Source organism: Opisthorchis viverrini, assembly GCF_000715545.1.
Source record: "Opisthorchis viverrini unplaced genomic scaffold opera_v5_19, whole genome shotgun sequence".
In the NCBI taxonomy this organism is placed as follows: domain Eukaryota; kingdom Metazoa; phylum Platyhelminthes; class Trematoda; order Opisthorchiida; family Opisthorchiidae; genus Opisthorchis; species Opisthorchis viverrini.
The window spans coordinates 3163206-3191053 of NW_008751675.1; the positions used below are offsets into that span (position 1 = coordinate 3163206).

The following is a 27848-nucleotide window of genomic DNA, read 5'->3' on the forward strand; positions in this document are numbered from 1 at the left end:
CATATTAATGTGACTTCATACAAGTACTCAACCATTAGTATGGTGGTAGATACCTTCAGATGGGAGATGAACAATTTCGAGCAACATATGCGCAGCGGTGGAAATCACCTCCAAAATAGTTGCATTTCGGTGGATGTGTATCCACGTGATTTGATTCAAATGTGTCTTATAATAAAATCTGTTTTTATGATGGTGTTTGTGCGGCTCCACGAAATCAGACGGTTGAAAATATGTCTATGTATTGGCCAATCGAAAAAAAATTTGTCCCCACTGGTTACTCTGTTCTGTCTATTACTCGACTGGGCTCTCGGCTGGGTGCTTTATACACAGCGAAATTCACCTGCAAATGAATGAATGGTGAAACGCCTTCGAGTGCGGAGTTGTCTTTTGACAAACACGAACTAAGCGATTACAATGTATCAGACACGAAGGTAATAACCTCATTTGCACCGAGTTTTTGAAAAGTCAACATCTTCAAGCGCCCTCGTGATCTTCCTTTAATGTTGCCTGAATATATAACACTAACCAACAAACAACGTAAATCGGTTTGATAATTTCCAAGTTAACCTTCCATCGGATACGTCGCCTTAAACTAACTGATCAGACACTATCCGTATGTTTCGTCAGTGGCACATGCCACTACACCGATAGTCTTTCATTTTGTCACGAGTCTCCGGATTTTACCACCAGTCTTAAGGATGACTGATTTCATGGTATTGGAATTGATGTAACAATCCTAGCAGCAGCAACAATACATGTGCGCGCTATCAAATGTTATCTAAACAGGATGTACTTTATACGGCATTATATAGCCTGACGCCACGTCTTGAAACTTTTGGGAACTTACCACAAGACCGTATATAGGTAGTATTCTATCCTCGTATGATCTCTGGCGGTTGTCTTTGAGAGCTGATCGATCAACTGTATTACCTTCGTTATTGCTCCCTGGTTTTGCTGTTGTTGTCAGTGTGACCTTTTCTGTTTACCAAGTTAATTTATTTACCTACAGGATGATGTTGATCTTGGCCGCGTTATGGATTGCCACCCACAATACGGTTTAAACAAGGGTCGTTTGAAAACAAACGATCGCACCTTCGTCTTTCACAGGTCCAGGTTACCTATTTTAAGAGCGTTTTTACGTCCAGTTTTCCGGTGTTCAGTGAGATTTTGGGTCTAGTTTACAAAATCGGTCGGATAAAACGGTGTAACAATCGATTAAAACTATCTCAGGATTGTAAAACTGAAGTGAAACCCGTTCGAACAGAAGCAAGGCAGATAGTAAAATCACTTTACTAATACACTGTTGATGCTCTTTCTCACCTGTTCTTCAGTTCAAAAATAGTTAAACCACTCTCTTGTAATCTGATTAAGAATCGCAACTCAAAGAACTCTATCAACAAGGGGCGTGGATAAGATGTGTATCGCTCCGGGTGTGGACTATGGTAAATCTCGTAGACAATGGGGTTCCAATAGGGTCCTCTACTGTCAAACACTGGATAAAGTAGTCACAAGAATGCCTGCTTCAATCTCTGCTTTGCTTACGCTGGGTGCAACTACAGTATATAACTTTACTCGCTTTGTACTCACATCCAGCATGTTAAATGCGTTCTGATCATACCAGTGTTCAGCATTCAACTTGATGTCCAAATCGAGCCAAATATACAACTCGGGTAGTTGTGTGACGATCGTGAGACTGAATACTCTCGTGGCGGTAAACGGAGCTTTATCAAACTGTGGATCGAACGGAATCTCCTGGAAGTCTTGTATCTTCACACCACGTCTCCTTTCAGATGAAGTCCAATTAACATTAATAGGGATATCCAGTAGAGTGAAGGAACCCCCTTGTGCGATTACACCGCCTTTCACGATGTCTACCCGAACCACCCGACCGGAAAACTTTGCAGTGGGAGGCCACCCACACCAGCGAATTATTGTGTACGTTGGAAGTTTTAAGACACGTACAGGGCAAGTGATGTTTCCTCGTTTCCAGTCTACATTTATGCTCCATTGTCTGGTCTGATCGAATTTATCGGTCGAGAAGCATCGAAACAGGAAGTAGTCTGGGAGATTTCTTTGGTTGCCAACATGTGTAAAAGGTATCCAGTCAGCCTCAACGAAGGACTCATCTGAGTGGATTGCAATCCGGCCAGTGGGATGGTTTGCGTAACAGTCCCTAACGGCGCCGTAATGTGCCATTTTCCACTGCCCGGCTGCATCGATTGTTGACCACGTGGGTGCCGCCCAGACGTCGTTCAGTTGCCAGTATGCTGAGCCCATACTTGACGGCACAACCGGTTTGAGGTCTGAGAAAGCCAAGCGGCATTGATGTCTCATTAGTCTGTTGATATGCGCTCGATATGACATCAGTTGATACAACTGTGTGATGTATGCCCATCTGTTAAGGGGTGACAAGAAGAAATTCAACTGGTATTTCTCACAAACTTATATCGAACAAACCCAGATCATTCTTGTTTCTAGAGTATCTCAGTCAACAGTGGAAAGAAGAGTGGTTTTTAGGGTTAGAGTTGTTTACCTTTGATAGGAGTAACTTTAGGTATGATGTTCCGATTCTTACATTAAGCACTTGGGGGCAACAGTTACAAAAGATGTCCTCAGGTGCAGACGAAACAACCAGGCATGAATCGTCCATTACTCTGTCTTTAGCTCAGCCCTACCGTGGTTTTAGCCGGCAGGGTGCTTATCAAGCAGAAAACAAGTACCAAGTGGACACACACTTCCGGTCACGAAAAATTGGGAAGTTGAGGAAGGCATAACCAAACAATAAAGGTGCTCACCCAACCAATTCATTGATGCTGACGTGGGAGACCGGACACCTATGCACTGAATGGAATCACTCTGAAGCGGAAGTGCCACTGACTGCGTGATCGAACCGTGTCTCCCAGTATCATTGATGGAGCGAGTACAGATGTTCTCAACCAGGGAGGAGAAAGTCGACATTTCGACTAAGTTCACTGTTCCCGAAACATTGATAGGATTTGGAGGAATATCGGATTGGTAAAATTATGGTATACCAGATGGTTCGAAGAAAAAGGATCTCTCCTCGCGATGGATGAGTTACTCAAGCTTCACAAGTTACACGTGTTAGGACGTGTGCCTCACACGCCAGAGGACCGTCAACTCTCAGAGCTCTCTTGAAAACCAGTAGACCCAGTCAGGTTGATAAATTTCGCCTCTCTGGATGGGGACCCCGGAGCATATCAATGGTTGATGACACTGATAAACATGGCCCAACTGTGCAATCAGTGGTGCACCGTGAGTCAAAACTATCGCATTTAATTGCTTCGAACGCTTGGCTGTATCTCGCTGGCTCGTCCAATATCCGTGACCCGAACCGTAGCAGCTGAATCTAGTGTACTCTCAATAACTGGCTTGTAGCCTATAAACTAACTGACTAACCGAGTTTACTTGTGTTTGCCCCGCACACTTGGTTACTAGCTCGTGAACTATCCGCCTCTAGGTCGTTTCCACGCAGCGCAGAACTAGAAAAAAAAGAATTCTCTTAGATGGATGGTCCTCTGCTATGCCGTTTTTAGGTGACAACCATAAAGCCTGAGTAGTCTGTCAGTCGTTAGGGGGTTATCTATTCTTGAGTCCATCTGGCAAGACTTTGAAGTGTTAATCTGATATTTTATCAGCTCGGGCCAGTGCCTCGAAGACACCGATGGTTAGAACCGAAATTTTCGTACACCTTCGAAGTGAAGTATTCACGATTCAGATTCACACAGAGGTGTGGATCAAGCTGCCTCAGCGTATCCTCTTCCACTGACAGACACAGTATGCCTGAGGTTGGAAAAATCTGCCTTGATCTATTTAAAGTGATTAGTATCTCTAAGAAGCCCAACCGAAGACGGTAACATTATCTGCGTACAAAATGTCCGTGGGCGAACTTCCTTGGAAGATTTCAGCTTCCGAGTTTTCACGGGTAGAATGAAAGCTTCAAACAGCTTACCAGTGATAGACTTGAACAGTAATCTGTGGGGATATCAATATCCCCCCCCCCAAAAAAAAACTCTATTTTTATATGTGCTGGCGAACTTCCGGCATCTTCAAGGTCAAACTATGAATATCTATATGCATTGTCATTTTTTCCCATGATCGCGTGTTGTTTAGATCATTAAAGGTTGTGTCTGAGGTTTTTCGTCTTTTTACTATCCGCCGTGCTAGGAGTCTGGATCAAGCAACATATCCGCATATATATTGTTTTGCTCGCAGCGTTATCGAACCGTAACATAATCGACAGAGGAAAAGTGGGCAACCTCGTTTTACATCACGGGATATGGTCGACCCTATCGCTAGCTTTTTGTACGCGCCCACCGAAGTTAGCTTACAATGCCTTTACAAGGGGCACTTAGGTTTTTATATTACGTTCTTCGACACTTTGTAAAGGTTAAAATTACATTTTGAGCCAAGCGGTTGGATTTTCAGACTGCTCACAATGACTGCATTATCTCTGAAATATGCTAGACACGAACCATCCGGGTCAAGTGCTCTGCTGCATCGGGGAAGCCACATCTAGCTGTGGATTTCCATTGCTAGCTGGGTTCTTTCACAGAATTCTCAAATCCAGGATTGCTGCACCGGTAAAGGAGTGCGGTTCGCTTCATCGACCCGCATTAATATCAAATGAACCGAGCAGAATATGCAGCATGTTGGATTCCAGACCAATAAATCACACTTCCTGCAGATACTCCCATAGATATCAACAACATCATCGACAGTGAATTAGGACTACGAGATAACTTAAGAGTAGAAAGTGGACTAGATGAATACTTCCCGAGTTGTTCTAATGGACTGACTAAACTAGATCTTTGTTTGTGTCTTGGAAACAGACTGACAAAAGACAAAAGCGCACTTTCCGCAAGAGACACCTGTTTATCAGTCTGGCAAAGAAAAACTGGGGCATGGATTATATCTTTTGAGTCTAGTAACGCGTTATTTTAGTTTACTTTTCCGGGCGGTGGTGTGAACATGAAAAAATGGTTAGGAGACCAGCTGATGGATTGAACGGTTAAAGATAAGACACCTAATAACAAAAAGGAATGAAGGTGCACAGAAAAGGTAAGACCCTAGGCAGACGGATAGCAGGCCAAGTTTTTTGGTGAATGGCTTTAGAACCTCGTAGTTTGTTGCCATATTCCGTAGCCATATTTTTTTTAATCCTTTGTCGGCGTTTTTGTCTCAATGGGAGGTGAATTAATCAGTGCAAAATCGTCCGCATTCTCAGGGTCGTCAAGATGTTCATAAGATATGGCGATCTGTGAGATAACCAGTTCAAATATGATATCGATTCGGAGAGGTGATAAAGAGCATCTCGCTTGAGCATCGCTTTCCGGGGCGAACACTTACTGATGCTTTTGGTATATTTTCGCACAAAACTTAGTGCTTGATCACGGAAATTTTAGAAGCATTATTGAGATTTTGGAATTTCTTGGATGGACAGACACCGCCAATAAGTAGCTTCACTCAATGAGCAGGAAGCCACTGCTGGACCTTTGGAATCAATGATAGATGGGTTAGTGACCGATACATTGGCATCAGACAAAAATGCGGTCAACGAATTCACGAGTCGAACAGAGCTGTGTTTGAGTTTTACAACTCCGCTTTACGTTCACGCTGGTTAAATTAATACCTGTCGGTTGTTTAGACGAGATGTTAGCTGGACGGATGTACCAATAAGGCCTAATTTCAGACTTGACTTTCCTTAAAAATGAGGATATCAGAAGACAAGTGCCGTTCCCGAACAATTCGTCTGCCTTCTAAACTTTATGCGTGAGCTGTGAAGGGGCCATTCTCCGTCTTTCTCAAACAAGTCCGGTAGAAAATAGGCAGAACCCGTTTAAACTACTAAGTTTTTTTCGACACATTCCTCCGTTGGAGTGAAGCAGCCTTCATCCAGCTATGAAATTTTCGGTGCTCTGGTTGCTACATAGGATATTCGGAACCGGCTACACAGTACTTCATAAAGTTCCATCTGTCACTGCGTATAATGAAATGTCTCCAGTCAGTATCTCTTTAGATAATGGTGAGATGTGCTCTGCTCCATCACTTTCAACACCAGTCAGAGGGTATTGAATGGCTTTATCAGTAGGATTAAAGCTCGACTTAACGTTCAAAATTTCCCGGCTACGTACAAGCTTTTTGTGTAAAGACTTGTAAAACTTACCGCATGCCACGACGGATTTATGATACCTGGTTTTTGCGACCAGCCACACACATATGCCGACTGTGAAGAACTTTATCACACTGTCGAGAGAATGTTTAACTTTGTTCTTTATCTCTTAGAACAAGAAAAATGTGTGATAGTCTTGTGTCTGTACCGCGAGGAAGAAAGGTAGCTGAGAGACTAACTGGCAGTTCGGAACAGTGTGAGAAAGTGTACTGCTGCGATAGTTTCTGGTGGAATCTTGCTATTATTGGTCAAGTGGTTTGCATAGACAACGGGCTGGTGCGTGCTTTAGGAACGAGGTCAACCGTGGGGCCAGTCTCTGCTTAATTTACAGGCAAGCGCCCGAATTTCTTACTGAACAGCAAAACTTACTTGGCATATTCTGTCACGGTGTCAGGAGCACCACTTGGCGCACCAATAACTTCGGCAGCTAGGTCAAGAAACAGAAAACCCAGCGTGTGATGCTGACGATTCTTCATAAGCGGCCCACGAACATTCCAATTAGCTGGTTTCGCTGGGTCACTGAGCGATCTGAACCATGCCAGTGGACTTGGAAGCGACTGCACACCAAACTCCGAAGTGAAGCGTGTTACTGGGTACACAGTCTCCGACCACAGTTTGTTCGTGTACAAATAGAAGTGCACGTCACCATAGCGCTGGTCCTGGTAGAACAGTGAAAAAAGCAATTAAAGTCTCTTGACTATCATACGTCTCACCCCAACGGGTTGCAGTAGTCAAACTTTGTTCAGTCGGATCTTGTTTATAGAATCGCCTTGACTTCTCGATTGAGTTCACTTGAGTTAATACTTTCTACCTATGGTTTTACCTGCACAGAGCAAAATAAGAGCAGTTTTCTGAAAATGAGAAGCTTGGTAGTGACAAGCTTAGCCACTGGAATCGAACAATGTTCCTCAGAGGGAGCAAACTGCACCGCACCCGCCTCATGTCGAAACTCTTAGAATGGGACTTTCGTAATTCGAACCACGCCGCAATATATTTCGTCATAATTCGTCAAATAAGTCTGATCTCAGTGTGGTTGGCAAATCGTCTGCGCCAGTAGTCCACCCGGTTCAAACGCCATATATTCAATGCTTTTACTCATTCCTACCTTACTCAGCAGTCACTCATAGTCTGTCAGTACTGCATACTGGTGATTTTCGAACTGCCTTCTCCTTTTGGCCCCCCCCCTTCCTCTTACTTCTCCAGGTTTGAACGAGCTGAAACACTCTTATGCTGGCCAACATACTCTACTTTACTCAAAGAGCCTGGTGTAGTAGATAACTTCTGGAACAGATATCAATCTCCCAATGTCGTGCAACTCAGTGTAAAATTAGTGTTCCTCTGTGACCAGTGACTAGTGATACGTTCGATGATTAAAATTCCCTAAGTTAAGGACATAAAAGGTCTCGTTCTGTTCAGCGTTCTCCTGGTATTCCTAGTTCACCAAATTAGCTTCTGGAACAGGGGAAATGCTCCAAAGCAGGCTTAATCGCAACTGTGCCCTTTATATCATTGAAAGCGCTTAGTGTTTATCTGAATTTCATCCAAATCCAAGGTGCATCGTCCAGTCACGTATGATAAGCATATTATTCGTAGAACATATACTGAGGGAACAAAAACATACGTCTACAGTAAGTAAATGAGCGGCACTAGAACCCTGAGTTCTCAGTGGGGCCTTATTGCCAACTGCTAATTGCTCGGTAATACCGCTGATCACTTTTCGATGAAATATTTGAGAACCTAATCATACCAGGACACTGTCGCAATCGCACGCAATTGGTTCGGACATAAGAAGTGAGGTTGAAAAACTCACCGAATCCACCACCCAGTTAAGTTTTGTGCAGGTTAAGCTTATTAAGAACTCAGTGAACAGCAGAGATCTCGGGAACTTGTGTAATCCTATCATAACTATTGGCACTAGGCACTTTTATAAAAAACTTTTTGTTTTACTCGTCATTTATACGTTGCACATTGTTTGATGGAAAACCTCATTCAACCATTCTCAGCTGTTCAAAATTCCCACATATTAATATTCTTCAAATGAATATCGGGTCAGCGACTGCTTTTCCTAGCATGAACTTGGCTTCTATCTCTAAGAAGACCGGGTTAGCCGGTGATTTCGGATTTATTCAGTCACATCTTGCACCAAAATTTTACTGGCATCCGTACTAATTGCAAGACTACTGAAAGGACGTGTATCATTTTGTTTCTGATCCTTTTAAATTGCGGTTTTGTTTAGCTGGGCGGTTGGGTAAACGCACCAACACATTAAACGTTAGTTTAGAAATTAGCCAAAACTGCTTACCTCAAGGACAGTATGGACTTTATTGGTATTCTCTTTTATAGAAATAGTTTTAAAGTAGGGAAATGTTTGATATGCATGCAAAGTACCCTCAGTGTTTTCATAAAGGACACTACTCACAAGGTTGTTGGAAACTGGACAGTCCACTGCCGGTTTCGCCCTACTTGGGGCTCGTCAGGTAGGCGCAGTCCCCGAGTTTCCGTCAACTTTATGTTCTACTTGAACCCAAATTGGACCTTTCTCGAAAAATGTACTCTTTTATAGTTCTGAATAGTTACAGACTATTGGACAGGGGAGCAAAATTCTCATATGCATCTTGTTTATGAAAACTGTGTATCCATCTGTCTTCTTCCGAACGCGTATTCCTGGGCCTGCCTGGATACTCATCTACTGTCACTCAAACGTAAATGAATGCTACAAAGTGATTCCACAAATTCCGTAATGAATATCATTTTTCAATAGACGCGAAGCGGATTTATGAGAAACTACTGACATGCTTCATTAGTAGTATCCGCCGTTACATCGGTATACTTAAATAGCTGTAGCCAAACCGATTGCATTGTGATAAACTTCCGACTAACCATAATAAATCGTAGTGTGTATGCCATATTCCACCCATGATAGCATCGGGTCCTTCAATCTCCCCTCAAGGGTGTAAACTGAACAGGGATGTTTGAAAAACCCTTTTATTTCGGCGCCCAACTGAGCCAATAATCTATGATTACCACAGTTGATAATTTCACGCTGTTGCCATTTATAGGATTCCGGTTCACTAGGTTGTGCAAACGATTGCAGCTGTCGACTTCGACCCTGTCTCCGTCCTTTTAAATACGAGAAAACTAAGCTTATCTTGTACACAGGTAGTGTATCGCAACTCGACAGCCACCCCCATGCATTAAGTCATGGAAAGATGAGTAAATTTACAAAGGTTCACAAGTTCATGTCATGTGTGAAGATTGACTTGAAAGGCTAGATCAGTCAGTGCGACGAAAGTGGGGCAAGTGATGTCACCTAGACAACTAAAATCGTTTAATCACGATTTACAAAAACAGTGGATCAAGTGTACCGTCATAATGATGATGGACAGATGCTGCCCGTTACTTTCAGTATGTGTAACGGCCCCATTGAATTACTTGATAGGATACTAGTAAACTACAACAAATATACAGGCAGTGAATTGATTACCAAGTTAAAGATGTCTTAATTATTGACTGCTTTTGCGTAGATATGGGAGGATTAGGAAGCATAAACTTCTCTCCGTAATCAGGTGGACAATTCCCTTGGTAGGCCATCGTTGGATCTACATTCTGGCCAATACCTAGAAGATCTTTGATGACGGCAAATTTTGGACAACGCGAGTCTGATCTGGCTAGCCACCTCGGTACGGGCTGTTCTATTTGTATCCCCTGTGGCTTTGTATCCTGTTGGTGCATCTAGCACTACAGATACAATCGAACAGACAGATCACTTTGGATTTGGCACACAAAGCAACCGCGTCCGTTTTGGTTGAGTTTCAAATTCACGGAGTTTGTTGAAGACGAGTTTAGTGAGAAGAATTAAGCATACGTTTGGCCGCTGTTATTAGACGGCACCTAGTTAGGAACAAAAAGTTCTTTCCCTTGAACGACAAACAAACCTAGACTATTTTCGAGAAATACATTCATTTGCAAATCAATTTGGTTTTCACGAGATACTCAACCGAATCTCTTGTTTATGATATTCTACAACTGAATGTGCTGCACACAGGCTACCTCATGATTCAGTTGGCACGATATTCGAGATATCGCAGTATATTTTCACAATGGAAACTACTCACAAGGTTGCTGAAAACTCTTCGATAGCCCATGACCGGTTTCACCCTTCTTGGGGCTCATCAGGTATGCGCAGTCCCCGAGTTTCCGTCAACCGTTCTGAAGCATCCGGTATGAAAATTTCATCGGAGAATCTAAGTTGTAGAATAGCATAAACGAGAGATTCAGTTGAGTCTTTGAAAACCAAATTGATTTGCAAATGAGTGTGTTTCTCGAAAAGAGTCCAGTTTGGGTTCAAGTAGAACATATAGTTGACGGAAACCCGGGGACTGTGCCTACCTGATGAGCCCAAAAAAGGGCGAAACCGGTCTTTGGCTGTCAAGGAGTTTTCAGCAACCTTGTGAGTAGTTTACTTTACAAAACCTAGACTATATTTTGAGAAAGGCTAAAATCACATGGCGCGTGTATTGAGGACTACACTATTCCACTTTGCGTTCCGTCTGAGACTGTCTTTGAGCATTTATACTTCATGTGTAATATTACCAGGTATCGAATATCGGTGGGGGCCGTAGAGAAGAACCTTCTTTCAATTGGAGCAAAGCTTTTAGGACACAGACATTGTCTTATCAAGTTGGTTTTCTTAAAGAGACCATTAGGGGTCGATCCATCACACTGCCCCATGTGAAGCACATCAAAAAACGTCGTCATTCCATCTTTTTCCTTCATTTCCACAATAAATTGTAAAACTCTGTGAACGATTCTGAGCGTAGAATAAAATTATTTTGCCTGATCGTTGTCCAAGCAGATGACAACTTTATCAGCCACAGATCGTCTGCATATACCGCCAGTTTCCAGATCTCTCAGAGTTTGCACAAAATGACTCATAAGTGCCCCTGAGCACTGGTCCGATTGACCTCATTACGACACCGTTTGTCTGCCTATAATGTGTAAAACTTTGGCCAAGTGGTTGTTCATCGGCTTGACATTGGACGTTTCCTATCTTTATCCTGGGACATTTAATACGCACGTTTTCTTCCGCGTGACTAATCAATTTTATTCGTCCAGCAGATATCACATGCTTTCGTTACACTGACTGATATGGCCATTCACAACGGTCCTCACAGTTCACATGAATTCAGACAACTTTCCAAGTGAATTTACTCGTGTCTGACTGTATAGCTTACTACCATAAGGGTTACGATCGAGCTGCGTTTGAAATATCTGCGCACAAGTCATCTCATGCCCTAAAATTGGCTTTGACTATCCCAACATTTGGAACGGGCTTGTCACGAACAAATTTCACGCACTGAATATCGAGCTGTATGCATGGCAAACAGATTTTTATGTAAAAATGATTTGCCGTCAAAAAATCACAGGAAAAAGTAAATAATCTGCTTGTTTTGTGAGAAAATCTTAACGGGTATCACCGCACACGAAAAAACGGCATTCACAATAGGTAATCACAAATTTTGTTTCAGATAGTGTGTGAAAAATCAGTCTGGATGGGATGAGACTTCCAAACAAGGACGGCTCTGGTAACTGACACTTGGAACAAAGAGTTTGCGTTACCATTAGCTCCTCACAAAACCCATTCAAGCTTCAGGACATCGGTAATAAATCCTTTGATAGCTCTGTGTCTACCGTTACCCCAGGTGCATACCAGTGGGTCTGGACGTAGTATTCACACATACGGGATGTTGTTGTGAACAAACGCCAAAATTTGTGGGATGCAGCGAGATAATCCGCTGAAACGAACCTCAGAGTGTGCATCACCTTCATCATTATTGGCTAAGATAGGGGTGACGTTCCTTCAGTTTGTTAGGTGAAAAAGTGTTGGTCCTCAATAAGCCCATGACTCTTACAAAACTCGAATTTACGGTGGTTGCATGAGGCTGTGAAATATTTTCACTTGGCGCAACGCCTTCATGCAAAAGTGATCTGACTGTCTTGTTCAGGGTCATGACAAGCCTTTCGTCACGGACAGTGCAACAAGTATACTGAACCTAAAACCACTACTTCATCGGATTTCAGTAGTCATTACTTTGAGGAAATGTTCTAAAACAGTAATAGGGACAAGAATGACGATCAATCATGTGGTACCAGAAGCCTTTATTCTGTGGCGCTGGTTTCGGTCGGTAGAAAGGTATCCATTCATAATTGTGGTTGAAGCCACTCGTAATAGGTCTGCATCCTCGTTGAGTTAATCCCCGAAACCTTCAAACCACCGACAACGTCTTTTCTTGCTACCCTAGGTAGGGGTTAATCTCAACCCAAAGACCATAAGATTTGAAGGAAATTTGGTGAAACCAATTAAATTACTCTACTACAAAGTATATGTGCATCTTTTACATTGTTTTTTTAAAGTTAATTGAAAAACATTTATCCAGATAACTTGGAAACTAGATAGATTTATTCGATTTCATGATAAGGTTGTCCTATTCGAACAGTTCAGCTGAAGTGATCAGCAGAAATGTTTTTCTGAGGTGGCTTTAGTACTAAAAGAAACATTAAATTACAAATAAGGGGGGAGTTTTTCACCTTTTAGATGAACCAAACATAGAAAAACGTAGTTCTTGGTGGGTCTGTTTAAGCACATTTATCCAGTAAAGCCAATTCCTGAGTAAATCACCTTTGATTGGCAATCCCGGTGGTCATCCTGTCAGGACGCTTGTAGCTTCGCGCTGCTGGAGTACGGACATGGTTCCACAGTCAAAGACCTCTCCTTAGTGTGAAGGGTTCTTGGCTTGTGGATACTTGTTGTGGATCCTAGCTGGTCTGCGCAGCATTGAGCTCTTAACTAATTGCTCGAACAGACCCAAAAGCTGAAGAACAAAACTCGATAATTACCTGTGGGTTTTCATCTAGTCCATGCATTTTTTCTGTCAGCATTCCGTTTCCCGGTGAGGATATCAGACACCTCCTGGGTTGATAAGAGAGGCCGCTGTTGGACAGATCGTCCGCAAAACGCTCTTCTCGTCGGATTACCTCAGCTACGGATTCGACGAATCTATCTCTAAATGCGTTCAACATATTTGCATCCATTGGCGTTGCGTACCAACCATCACTGATGGCTTGTTTCACCTCGTTGTCTGTAGCCCATACAATAATGGATGGGTGGGCGTGCAATCGCCGTATTTGACGACGAATTTCCCTCTCGACCGTATCAAGAGTGTCATTGCTGTGAGAGATGGACAGAGTGCGAACAGTGATAAGCAAACAGAGTGAAACGGACATTACATAAAGGGGCATAGGTGCTTGCATTGCACCAGTTGTACATCGAATAAAGGTTACACAGGCTAACCAGGTTGTGATTACCTTTCCCTGGCTGGATAAGTTGACACTGCGAACATCATATCATGCCAAATCATCAGACCAAGCTTGTCAGCTTCCTCGTAGAACTTTAATGATTCGTATCGACCTCCGCCCCATACGCGTACCATATTGGTCCCACTCAGTGCGGCCGATCGAAGCAGCCGTTTCTCAGCCCAAAGTGGATCCGATGTGGAATTTCGCATGAACCCGACACTTCGACCAGGCAACAGTCGGGAAGGAATCCAATTTGTGCCCTTTGCGAAGATCGGCAGTCCATTGATTTGGAAGTAGAAAGATCGACCCAATTTAGGCAACTCGGGCCTTACCCATTCCTGAAAAAATAAGAAAGTGCATCATCATCACAATCATCATCATCGACAGCATGACATCAGTGTTCAACACCGATGCTTCACTACCGTACAACCATGATTTATTTGAAAGCCTTATTGTAAAGAAATGAGTAAAGGTGGACGGGGAAGGGACTTAGTGCTAGGTTACCACAATCAGTCCGAGGTTCCTAAACCTCCAGACACTCACTCAGGCGATCTGCTGTCTCCAACCAGGCACAGTGAGGATCACGTAGTCCCCATCCTGCCAAGCAACAAACTGTGAGTAGTGTTAGAGTTCGCTCATTTATAAACCAAACGTTTGCCAATGATCAGCGCCCCACGACTTTGCAGCTCAACCGGTCGGACCACCAAATATGTTTTCGATGTCATAAACGTTCTGGAAACAACCCAGTTCTGATGTGCCATCCCTCAGCCATTCGACAACAGCATTGGACGTTCCAGAAAGTCGTACATTTAGAATAATTATGACAAACAGTTACTTAGCTCTATTATCAGAGTTTGTAACGAAATTTTAAGTTGGGTAAATCAGCAGTTCAAAGATTACCATGCACAACATGAGCTAGTCATGGTAAAATAATGGCATTTCTACGAGAATCTCAGCTCATGTTAGTGAGTTCAAATTACTACTTATATTTTTCCTGTAACAAAGGATAATATAGCAAGGAAAAATTAGTCACGTAGATCTCATAGGATGCAAATATATTATTTTCACTTGGTCCCTTCAAACAAGTGCACACGTAAACAGAACTAAATAAGGTAGAAACGTCAGTACACTTGATCTCTCTTGTCAGTAACGAGTCTCTAAGTTACTGAGCCACTTATGGTACATAATTCCTTTGAATTAGAGGGTTAGCTGGCCACGGCAAGTCCAGGGCTTTCAGGCGACGCTTCTGAAGGCAAACTGCTGCTCTAATCGTTGCGAATGAACTTTGTCTGATGGTATTAAAGCGATTTCTTGTCGATTTATAGTTCACACGGAGTTAGTCCGCCCATTGGATCCGATGATTGGTATAGTTCAGTTGAGCTGCATTCACGCTATTCAAGTGGTGTGGCTTAGCAGGACGCACGCAACAGGACACGTAGTTGGCACTCCTTATTGACAGACAATGTTGTACGACCCACATGGCTTGCGGAGCGTTTTATAGACAAACGATAAAGACAAGTGAGTTGCAGACACACCTTGTAGTCCATGTTAGTGTCGATCGTTCGGTAGCTACTTACCTGTATTCTCAGTTGCGCAGAAGGCGTTAAATGTTATTCTGAGAATAGCTAGTGACCAACCGTACCCATCTTGGAATCTCTGTCGCATTTATTGAGCGGTCGAATGCAGTCTACTGGTTGCATTATTTCACACCACCACTCGGCTGCCTCATGAGTCGCGGCAAACATTCCTTGAGGTAGTTTTTATCAATCAAAGTATTTTATGCACGCAACATATCGCCCTTACATATGTTACGGGCCCTGCGAGCCAGACACACGGTAAGTTTTCGGTTGGACTAGGTGACTTTCCGGTTCGCTCGTCCCAGGAGCATACCATCCTGTTTTCGGATAGGCGCGATACCGTCGATTTTCCCTTCCATGGTAAACACTGATGTCATATTTTCTGAATTGCGAATTCGAAGAAGCTCTTCGATCGCAATACATAATAATGATGAACAGCATCGACCCACCTTTACTGTAAGGTCACTGTGAAATTACTGCCAATTTGAAGAGCAGATATGATAAAGCAGGGGTGGTTTATAAGGACGAAGATGTACGCAATATTTCTTTCTTAAATGAGAGTTCAAAAAATTATATCATAAATCAACGGAGCTCATTTCATCGTCCAACATTTCAACATTCAGTACAGAGTCGGCAAAACCAGAACTGTCACATGGGATATAGTTCCATGGATTTTTACGAACAGATCCAGTGAAACAGGCACTTAGTCATATCAACTATTAGTCATAGAAGTCCAATGAAGCCCTTGGAATACCGCACGTGCTCAATATATGCTTGTCATTGGTCTCGAGCAATTGTAGTGTTTTTTCTACTGCGTATTCTTTGTTTTTTTAGCCGCTTACCCCAGCCATCTACCTGGGCTCTCAGTTTTCTTTTACGGTATTTCTAGTCTTTTTTTAGAGTGGATGTGATTTGATCGAACGGCGTTTGGGACAGCCTGTTGAAGAATACGCTTTCTTGCCCCTTGTACGATGGCTCGAAGATAATGTGAGATCATACAAGATCCAGAAAACGCTGCGCTTTTATAACGACTGACGTGAGGCGGTACCGTCCGATGTGCTTTGATTTAGTTTGCCTTTCAGTACCCTCTCACGAATGCGTTTAACTACACAAGTTCATTTGTAGCTGATGAGGGGGAACTAGCATTTCCATCACTGGAAGTACTGAGTAGTTAGAAGATTTATTTAGAAATGAGATTCCGTATTTTAGAGAAGTTACTTTCCATTTACAGAATAGACAGAACAACAAGTAACGCTGGTCAACTGGCTTTTACACTGAACCTGAATGTAAAGGCGATCCCCTTCAAGATACCAGAGGAACCATCCTATCTAGAGGGATTTTCGCCCGTCGAATACCACTGCCGTTTTTTTATAACAATATAAAAACACCATTGGCCTTTCTTATTAACTTAGTAGTTAAGGGGTAAAAACAACCAGAGTCAAACCTAATAAAAAATCAACTGAAATTAGGAAGTTGTGACCGGAATTTTTACAATATTGTATTGGCTGTAGCTCAGATTGCACAACATTTACCGGATTTGTTTTGTTGTACTAATTTTAGAGTATTGACATGGCTTTTCATTTATAATAACAATGTCGATAAGAATAATACTAACATTAAAGACTACCCAAACCCCGTCAGCTGTGTCCATTCCGACGTTCCACTGATGACAGTGCAGCTGGATAATGGTGAATTTATAAAACTTGGAGTGCCACACGTGAGAAAGATATGCTAATTCATTAGTCTCGGGTAATCGTAGTGTTTTTACTGCGTATTCTTTGTTTTTTAGCCGCTTACTTCAGCCATCTAGCTGAGCTCTTAATTTTCCTTTACGGTATTTCTCGTTTTTCAGGGCGGGTGTGATTTCATCGACCGGCGTTTTGGACATCTTGTGAATATGATCACTTCTGTCCAAGAGTACACTCTCTTGCCTTTTGTACGATTGATCGAAGATAATGCGAGGTCATGCATGATGCAGAAAAACGCTGTGCTTGCTTTTATAAGGACTGACGTGAGGCGGTACCGTCCGATGTACTTTGATTTTAGCTTGTCTTTCAGAAACCTCTCATGAATGCAGAGGAGAACCAGCATTTCTATCGCTGGGAGTATCTAAAAGATTTATTTAAAAATAAGACTCCATTTTCTGGTAGCTTGTCTTTCAGAAACCTCTCATGAATGCAGAGGAGAACCAGCATTTCTATCGCTGGGAGTATCTAAAAGATTTATTTAAAAATGAGACTCCATTTTCTGGGAAGATCATTTTCATTTCCATAACAGACAGAACAACAAATCTGGCTTTTCCACCGGACCTGAGTGTGAAGTCAATCCCCTTCAAGATAAAAGATGAATCGTCCTATCTAGGGAGATATTTGCTCCTCGAATACCACTGCCGTTTATTTAACAGCAATATAAAAACACCGTTGGTCTTCCTTATTAACTTAGTCAGGCCGACTTGGCCTGATTTGGCCTGACGAAGCTTTTGTGTCAAATGCCAAACGCTGACCAGCAATAAATCAATCGATTGTCATCAAACGTTTTCGAAAAAGGTTAGAGAATGATTCCTAAACGAAACGAAATTGGTTAACATTTGTTTACCAAACAACGAAACAGTTTGAGCTATGTCTGGAACTCGTTTGGAAAACTTGTCCCGAACGGTTGGGTCTGAAAGTGAATTGTTCAGTTCTGGGCGGCCACTGATGAATTGTATTTTCACTTTACTGGTTATGTGTATGATGGTCAACCTGATTTAGCCTATCGACTTTAAGCTAAGGTAAGGCTGTCATGCTCTGAGCATGTGATGGATGAACACCAAGAAACTTGTGCGAGTCCATGGTAAATGAATTTTTACCTCGTATCGTAAGACCCTGAAATTGAGTGTTCCATTTTCATGAGAACAGTCGTTGAGCTCAATATAACAGGTTCCGACAAGAGGGTTCCAGTAGTAATGCCGAGTTTTGGAATCCAACTTAAATAAATAATAGCCGTGTGAATGACTTTGTGGAAGCACCCAAAGGAAAGTTCCCAATACCGAACCATCAATAGTCAAGTAGAAGGTGCCCCCGTTTCACCTCCGGCCCAGTATCTCGAAAACATATCTGAAAAGCTCTATTTCTCGGCACCTTTTATCTACTGTCTTTCGGTTTGTTACTTTATGTCATCCAGTTCACACTAGCTGAGGCGTGGCCTACCATCCCTACATCTTTATTTACGGAAATATCCTAGGTTATTTTTGTTAGCTCTAATTCTGTCAATAACGCAACCTCCATTGCTCTTCCGTTTCTTTTATTTCTGCGCATCTAAAGCGATTGTTTGCAACTCATATTTGCTGAAGTGTTAATTAACGTTTGGCGTATTCTGAACAAAGTCATTGTTGTCATTTGAAAAAAAAACGTTCACGATCAGATCTAATCCTCCACTCCCTCATTCTCCTTAGGTTCAAAAGTTCCACACACTCTTTTAGATTCAAGTTAGAGTCTGACTGCTGGTCACGCGGCCATCCGATTGATTGTAACCTGGAAACTTTGTCTCGTTTTTTATGGTGAAACGGTTATTAAAAGGCCATAATGCAAAAGGCCCGACTATTTCTGCAGTTTAGGAGTGACAGTGTGGTGAGAGATATCAAGCAGAACCTGGCGTCTGCCAACTGGGTGCTGTGCAAACAAGTTATCCAAACCATTAGAAAACTCCATTATCAAAGGCGTGACAGTACATCTTTAGATTTGCCTTTCACCCATGTAATTTACCAGCTTTCCTAAAGTTGCGAAAATACATTTGCAGTTGCTTAGCTTTCACCCAGAATTGCAACCTCAAATCAAATTAGCTGTAAACTAGTCACCGAATCAAATTAAAATCTTCGTTTAGAGTGTTTTGACAAAGATAACTTCCCCAAATTCATTCATCAGTGAAGCCAGTCTCGCCGAACTTCACCGACCAAGTGAACGACAACTTTTGGGGCAGCAGCCAAAAACCTGATCACGTGACACCAGAACCCACTGCTGTTTTTGAATCCGTTTAGCTCCTGTTTAAACATAATTTGCCTGCTTCTGTTTATATCTCACTGCTCTCTCCGCTCCAGTGCCGGAACAAGACTCGCCAACAAGGAACACAACAGCTTTATTGCGAACAATCGAGTGCAGCAGTTACAAGGGCTATCGCGCTGCTTGAACTTCACCCTTTATCGATCCAGGCTGTTGATGAATTGATTGATTAGTAGATTGACTGGCCTGGATACTGGCCGGCTTCCTATAGAAATTTTGGTTTAGTTATAGGATCTCAGTAGGTTTCGGACATACTTGGCATTCTTGACCTTCCTGACAGCCTCACTTACTGTGAAGAAGAAAGTGAAATTACGGCCAACATTCCACGACGTATATTTACAGTGATAATTTACTGACGGATTAATTAAATGATTAATTGAATGTCTTTATAAAGGAAACTACTCACAACGTTGCTGAAAACTCCTCGACAGCCCACGATCGGTTTCGCTCTTCTTGGGGCTCATCATGTAGGCGCAGTCCCCGAGTTTCCGTCAACCTTATGTTCTACTTGAACCCAAATTGGACTGTTTTCGAGAAATACACTCATCTGCAAATCAGTTCGGTTTTCACGACAGACTCAACTGAATCTCTCGTTTATGATATTCTACAACTGAATGTGCTGCACACAGGCCGCCTCATGTTTCAGTTGACACGATGTTCAATATATCGCAGTATATTTTCATAAAGAAGTATCTCGTGAGAAACCAATTGGTTTGCAAATGAGTGCACTTCTTGACTGACTGGCAGGCTGCCTGCTACGCGCAAAAACATCAGGAAAATTAGCAATCTTCTGATAGTTTTGGCAACTAGAAATAAAAAGAAAAGGCCAAACGCCTATTTTCTTTACTGTTCCGATTTAAAATCAGTTTCGAATGTTGAACTAACCAGCTACGACCGAGCAAATAGGGTCGACATCTTGATTTCCGCACATCTTATTGGCCAGTCTCAAAGGTTTCTCACTGACCGTGAGATTTTTCTATCGTGGATAATTGTAGGGTGCTCAAACCGCATGCGAAATCAGTCTAACTCACCTCGTTCTCCTGCACTATGCTGTATTGTCTCGCCTTACGTCAGTAAGAAAGCATAACTCAGGCTTTGATGTAGACCCGTTCAGCTATCGGACAATCTAATGGGAAAGAAAGAACAGTAGTCTGCTCAGAAGGGTGTGCATTACACTACCTGCCAACAGGTATAAAGAATGAGCAGAGGAGGGTTCACCTCTTTAGAGAGTTGCTTTCGTCAATCCTGATATTCCTCCTATTCAGCTAGATTTTTATTACTATAGTTAGTTACGTTGTACAAGTTCTAAAAAAGGACAAGCATGATCTCATTTTATTCATTTGCCTTCACTCAAGGTTTTGAGCCTAGTGTTTAAACAACTGTTTTCATGATCAATAAAAACAGCCAACTCTAGCAATGGGTAGAAATTTCTTAGATAGCCAGAGTTCAAACACTGTTGGTCTAGTCATAGACGTTGCGTGTGATTTGCACGTAATGTTTTAGTGTTGTTCCAAGAAATCAGGTATGTGGGGAGGTCTACCGTTTCAGGATCATGTTCTACAGGCCACCCAAGCTATGCAAGGAGAGAAAGGGTACCGAAACTCAGTGAAAGTTGTAACACCACACACATAAAAATACCCAGTCTAGCGTGAAGGAAAGTCCTAACAAGATAACTATATGGTTACCCGGACTAAAATACTGGTAGAATTAAATTTGCCTTCAAATCTATTCACATCCCGACGCGTCATACGTTTCAACAAGAGGTAGTTGGTGGCGTATATGAGAAATTGTGAAGAGGTATCCGAATTCACTGGTAAGTACCTTTCCACAAGAAAAACTTCAAGCTACACTTGGAATCGGAGAAGCACCTTAGGGATGATTCACTTTGATGTTGATCCATCTAAAGCTTACACCACGATGGCTGCTGAACAGAGCAGTTAACATACTTTACTCATTACTCGAACTTACAAAGATTGTATCGATTGACTTGGTTTTGGCCGGTTCCTTTGATGACTACTCAAAGAAGGGTCAGTAAGATCTCGTAGGTGGTTTTATTTTTACGTACACCTCTAGTATATTTAAAGTTGAAAGAAAGTTGGGAGAAACCAGTAGTGCACTCCACAGGATACCAGAAGTTAATACTGCGAAGAAGATACAAAGTCTCTAAACTGAAAGAGGACATTTTTTAACGTTCAACATGTTTGCAGTTTGGATCAATGCAAGAAAGGCAATAGTTTCATGCATTTCCTTCCTTGGTGTTCATAATGACCGTCCAAAGTTTTTGAGTGGTCATCAGCGTAGTGTGTCTAAACCACGGTCTTTATAACATTACACAAGGATTGCTTTCTGCCTGTGTACTGAAAATCATGTGGCGTTCGAACGAAGTGCAAAGGCCTGGCGATCCGATACTCAACATGACGTTCACTTCATAAACACGTGATGCATTTGTGTATACAATGCGAACCAATAATCAACACTGTTGACATTAGAAAGACGGATCGAATGATGGAGTTGCGGTTTAGGCAGTGCCAACTTTACCGACCGACATGCGTCAGGGTGTTCCAAAGTGCGCTAACACAATTCAGCTCAGAACTAAAGAAATATGGACTATACACTGTCAAGAGGTTCGACCGAACGGCATTTAATTGGCAGATACTAGACATTGTGGAACTTCCTGATTAAAAAGAAGCAACACGAAACGCACAAGCATGACGCTAGTTCAAAAATGGAGATAGAACGGAGAGACTCGATGGGTGCAAGCTACTATCGAATAGTTTCGGTGTTCGCTAAAGTTTGGACACACGGCAAATCAACTCGCTAGGCAGTCAGCGGAGGTGAAATGCACAAATGTCTGTCTTAATCAACTGGCAATCGGATTCCATTGAGGTAGCCATTGTCCATTTGTTGGATTTACAAGAACGAAACACTGGAATCCCTGCGGACCACAATCATCATCATCACATCATCTTTGTAGCCAAAAAAACAACAGAAAGTCCAAATTTCCTCCAAGAAAGAAAAGGAGGCGATCCATGTCAGAAATTTTTGTTATCCTAATTATAATAATCAGTTGACTTTTCGACACAAGGCCTCGAGATTGATTTAATGCTTTCTTTGAAAGAAGACTAGTGGAAAGTGAGAAGGCGGGTAATGTAAAGGACATCCTATGGAAACAAATGCATAAAGCCCCAGTATGAATGCATATCCATTGCCCACTTCATGTTGGGATTGTACAAAATAACTATAAAGTATCCTATTCGGCGTTAAAATGAAAGTTCGCTTGGATGTGAAACACGTCGGTTCTTTAGATTGCAGAATTCATTGTTCCCCGCCCAGCTTATCTTCGGCTGACTCCCGATGGATGCTAACAAAGGCCGATCCGTAGATCAGCTGTTTTGAAAGCCCTTTCGAATGGATAACGAAGGTTGGAGATGGCGTGACACCATCGTACCTCAATGAAAACGGGATTATTTTCTATAATGGAAGAAACCATTTGGCATCTGAGCCTTTCACAATGGGTATACACACAAAATTGGGTTCTACGGAGACAGAATTATATGCAGTTTTTCACCACATTTAGATATTTCAATGAATCTCTTCGGTGTTCCTGTCGCATCAGACAACTTGTGCTTCAAAACTGCCAGAGCATGTCCTTCAAACGACTTAACGAACAGCCCTACCGCCGGATCTAACACCAGCTCAGTTTGGTTCCTTCCCGACTGTTTTGCCACCAGACCATAGTTAGTTTATTGCTAACATACTGTAGTAATGTGCTTGAAATATATAATTTAAAGCATTTTCGGACGTTAAACATTGTTTTCTATGAGCCATGGCGGTAGTTTTGTCCCCACCACTATAGAAGTTGAGTTGTTGTAGGTCACGCGTTTAAACCAAATTTATTTCATAAAGTAAACTACTTACAAGGTTGCTGAAAACACTTCGACAGACCACGACCGGTTTAGCCCTTCCAGTTTGGGCTCATCAGGTAGGCGCAGTTCCCGAGTTTCCGTCAACCTTATGTTCTACTTGAACCCAAATTGGACCGTTTTCTAGAAGTACACTCATTTGCAAATCAATTTGGTTTTCACGAGAGACTCATCTGGCTCATCAGGTAGGCGCAGTCCCCGTCAATCTTATGCTCTACGTGAATCCAAATCGGACCGTTTTAGAGAGGTGCACTCAGTTGCAAATCAATTTGGTGCCAACTGAAACATGAGGCGGCCTGTGTGCAGCACATTCAGTTGTAGAATATCATAGACGAGAGATTCAGTTGAGTCTCATGAAAACCAAATTGATTTGTAAATGGGGGTATTTCTCACATTTATTTCACTTCATAGTTTGGGTTTTCAAAGCTCCTCTGGTAGCTCCCGTGACTATTCCTTTATTGAAGCTTGTCATTTTCCCGGCATCGTTATAATCTGTGACAGACAAGTACTAGGGTGAATATTCGGCGAACTCCGATCACGAGCGCTTGCCACTTAAGACCGCTGCATATAAATAAAATCAAATAATTATTGGTTGTTGATCAGATGGCTGTTGATCTGTTCGCCGAGCTTGGCAATTGGCTTGCAAACGTTTCACTAAATTCGTTACACTCCAAGTAGCCAATCGTCTCAGGAAACAACAGATAGCCTTGGAGTGCTGTACAAACGAACGCGGGCAAGGAGGAAGTACCCGCCCAGCTGCGCACTGATGATGTATCGTCGTGTGGTGACGAAACGTTTGCAAGCCAGTTGCCAAGTTTGGCGAACAGATCAACAGCCACCTGATCAACAACCAATAAACTCACCGGAGCCACCACTATTTCGACACCACCAAAATCAAATAAAAACACCACTAAAGATGAAATGTGATCACTTAACACCGAAAACTGTTTCAATCTTTTAATATTGAAAAGTAGAAAGTGTTACTTCCACATGTCCTGCAACTATCTACAGGTAATCAAAATTTCCCCAGTAGGTTTGCAACCTACGTGGCCCTACCTGACTGGAACGTCCTGGCAGGCGGTTCAACCGTTTCGCACAACAAGGACAGTTACTGAGGTGAACACACGATGCGGAACTGAACTAACTAGTGTATTTGAACGAACAGTTGGATTTATGCACATTTAGGGTGCACACGGTATTACTCAAAGTAGGCTGTAACTATCTAGTGGTTAGGATGGGAATAAAAAACTTACTGAGCAAACACTAATGGTTAAAAGCCAGTAGCATCTGGCCAAATTTAGGGAACACGGCGCGGCATCTTGCTCAGGGAATACGTCAACATCTCGCTAATTCGTATACTGCTAAACTAAATAGCATGAAGCAAGGCTGGATTAAGTCGCGCGTTATTGGCACTAGTCACGTTTTCAAACCTAGCAAGTGGTTTCAAGTCATCTACCGAGTACTGCCAATATCGATTCACCGACGATTCACTGCGGCAAATGCAGTGGAACCACAATGTGAAGCCCAGCAACATGCTGCATCGAATGATTCCTGTGAAATCCGAGTCTGCCTTGGTCATGTGACAAGCGTAGACCTACGCGGCAGCTCAATAGCTCCTTAGACAAGTTCGCTGCACTCAGTTGAATAAGACCTTAATTTAGTAACAACCAGTCGACTGTGTTGATAAAAACGCGGTAAGTTTCCCTTTCCGTATTTTTGTAAAAGTTTTTCAGTGCCTAATCAATGCATCTCAACTTCTCGTGGTAGCTGGAAAAAAAGCATTTTCGGTACTTCCTAAGTTCGAATCCGCTTGTTTGGAGGATTTTCTCGCCGAGCGCGACCTATTTCTTTCTATACTAATCGATAAAAATTTCGTTTGCAACGCCAGTTCAGAAAAATACTCCGTTTCATATAAATTACGAATTCGAGGGGTGCACTTTCCGAGTGTTCTAACGTTAAATGACCTTCAGCGAAATAAGCTTTTACAGAGTTACCTCTTATTTTGCCAACAATGTATGCACACATCCCTCAATATAAGGTTGGCCAATTAGTGCCGTTTGAACGGAATCAACACACCATATCGTGATTGTTCAACTGCTCATAGGCTGGGCTAAAAATCATATCTTTTAAAAACATGACTGACGAACTTACAGCATAGGGACTGATGCCGTACTTACTTCCATAAGTTTAACTTCCCGAAATCCAATCAGATGCTTTGCGCGGTCGATCAGGTGACCCTCCAAAGTTGTAAGTTTCATCTGAAGTGTGTAGGTGTATGGGCCAGTCTCGATTCCATTGGGCCACCAGGGCTGTATCCCCACCTTGCGTTCAAACAGTAAGATGGAAAAGTCTCGGTTCTCATGAAGAGTCACATTTACAAAACACTGCTCAACAGTCCCAATATTCAGGGATACATCCATATCAAAGTTGATGCAAAAGCTTTGCACTTTTTGCAAGGTTTCTTCGCCCGTCCCAACCGGTACTACTTCAACTACGGCGTGTGCACTCCAAGTGGAATAAGACACCCGATTATTGGACCGGCCAGGGATCGAGTAGAATTTGAAACCTTCGCCAAAACGAACAGAAGCATAGGAAAGAACTAACTGTGGAAGCGACCAAAATCCTTGAGTGGGCAACGCTGGACCCCAGTCCCATCCAAAAGAGGCTTGCGTGGTGCGAATCAAATTGATGTTGCATTCTCCGTGAAAATTATCTGGCCAACATTCTGGCGGCACTTTGGGTAAGCCACTATTTTTCCTTGCCTGGGCCAAACCAGATGCAACTAAGATTGTCGAATGACAATCAAGAAGAAGCGAATTGAGCTGATTTGGCCTAATATGTTTCTCTACTGCCCATTCAAACGACAAAAAACTGTTGTTCACGAAACCGAGGTGGACATCATTCAGAGTAACATCGCAGAATGTGTCAACTCCATCCCAAAGGAGTTCGATACCAATAGGATTGCCTAATGTAGGCGGGAAACGAAAACGATGCAAAAACGTCCAGTTTTCCCGTCCAATGTATCGGTATTTTGTATCATGTTGGTCGACAAGGGGATCACCAATTAGACCAGCTATCCACTGAGTACTATACGCATCCACACCGGAGTTCTCACACACAACGGGCCAACTACCGCTGGATCCGATGAGGTACCATACACCGGAAAGCTTCAAACGGCGTGTTTGATACGGTAGTCCATGGGCCGACACCAAATAAAACGAAAGTAAAATTAATCTGGTACGTATAAACATCCGGACGGTGACGGTCTTCCGAAGAGTTGTCGACACGTAGACCCTTGATACACTGTTCTGTACCATGCTCAACCAATCACATGCCCGACAACTGACTGACCAATCAGCGCGACGTGCCTTCTTAGAGAAGCACACTGTGCGGTTATACGCACTGGAGAAGTCAGTTTGTTGGACCGGATAAACAACCATTATAGAGCCTTGAAACTAAGTTCACTGTTTTCGCCGTAAGGACTGCATGATATCCGACATCAGAATGTGTCAGTGTCCATTAAAATTCAGTTGATTTTAGCAATGATCTGTGTGACTGTTATATATATATATTTACATCATTCCATAAGAGACGTTTTTTCCGGGTGGTCACATGTAAGCAGTAGGATGGCAAGCATAGCAAAATATTTTCGCCTAGTTTTTTTTACACTGTAGACCAGTTACGTGAAGTATGCTTTTGGAGTGAGAGGGAAAGGGCTTCTCTATGAAAGGCTAGCTCACCCTGTGCGAGTTGCATAACAGATTCAGATAAACAAGCTGTACTGGCATTGGAGAGATTACGGTGCTCGTTTTAGTTGCTTTCATTTTTCTTTTCAACAAATTAGCTGGATAATCTGCTTCAGTAATAAGAGTTCTCACATTTGGTTCGAGTTGATAGTACAGTGAAAATTCTATGCACTTTTCTGTTGCACAAAATTTCCCTTTTATTCAATGAAACCGAAGCCCAAGAACAGTAGCCCAACCTATTCGACTTCAAGTAAACCACAGGTTTCATGGTTTCATCTAGAAGATGGACCACATATATCTTGGTTTTGCACTTAAACAGTACAGAGGGATGAAATAGCACCATCGGAGTTATTGGACCTGTAGAGTGAACAAGCTGGATCTATAGAGACCGTGACTGTGTTTATGTTCGCCGCGTTCGTCAGCGGCAGATATATGACGATCCGTCGATGAAGCTTGGACGCAGCCATTATGTTTACTAGATTGGCCTTAGCTCCCGAGGTTACCAGATGTCTAGCCTTGCAACGTCGGAGGGAAGGGATTTCTGTGACGGAATAAAACCAACCAAAGCGCCGTGGTACACTAAGCAAATCGGTGTGCTGAACCTGTGATTGTGCTGGGATTGACTTTTGATGATCATTGTCTTGTAGACGGAATCAAGCCGAACTATGTCAGCAAGAGAACACCACTGGGATGTATTCTGGCTTCGGCTTATTAGCAATGCAACCCCTCATTTATATGTAGTGAGCATCCTTTGGGTCCAACTGTTAAATTGTCTCCACCTGTCTCAGTAAACCCTCTTTTTGATACCCTAGATAGCCCTGAGTGCCTAGTCTGAATCAGCACTCCGAACTACTTCATCTTGGGATGATTCTGTGGATCAAACCTAGTAGTGTCCACAGTTAGCTGGATGTGCATACATGTCTAGGAGCTGTTCGTTATTCGTACGGGTCACCGGACAACTTTTTGCACAGTCTGTGAGCACCGAACACCTAGTTGTCATCATCTCCCCATCCTAAGCA

At 42.6% G+C, this 27848-nt stretch overlaps 1 protein-coding gene across 1 annotated transcript; it reads right to left on the bottom strand.

Moving 5' to 3' along the window:
- Window positions 1-1315: 1315 nt before the first annotated feature.
- Window positions 1316-26523, bottom strand: T265_01788 (hypothetical protein; the record flags this gene model as incomplete). Its single annotated transcript, XM_009165878.1, has 5 exons — window positions 1316-2395; window positions 6560-6849; window positions 13088-13418; window positions 13556-13884; window positions 25261-26523. The coding sequence occupies 5 exons, from the start codon at window positions 26521-26523 to the stop codon at window positions 1486-1488; spliced, it is 3123 nt and encodes a 1040-aa protein (XP_009164142.1).
- Window positions 26524-27848: the final 1325 nt, after the last annotated feature.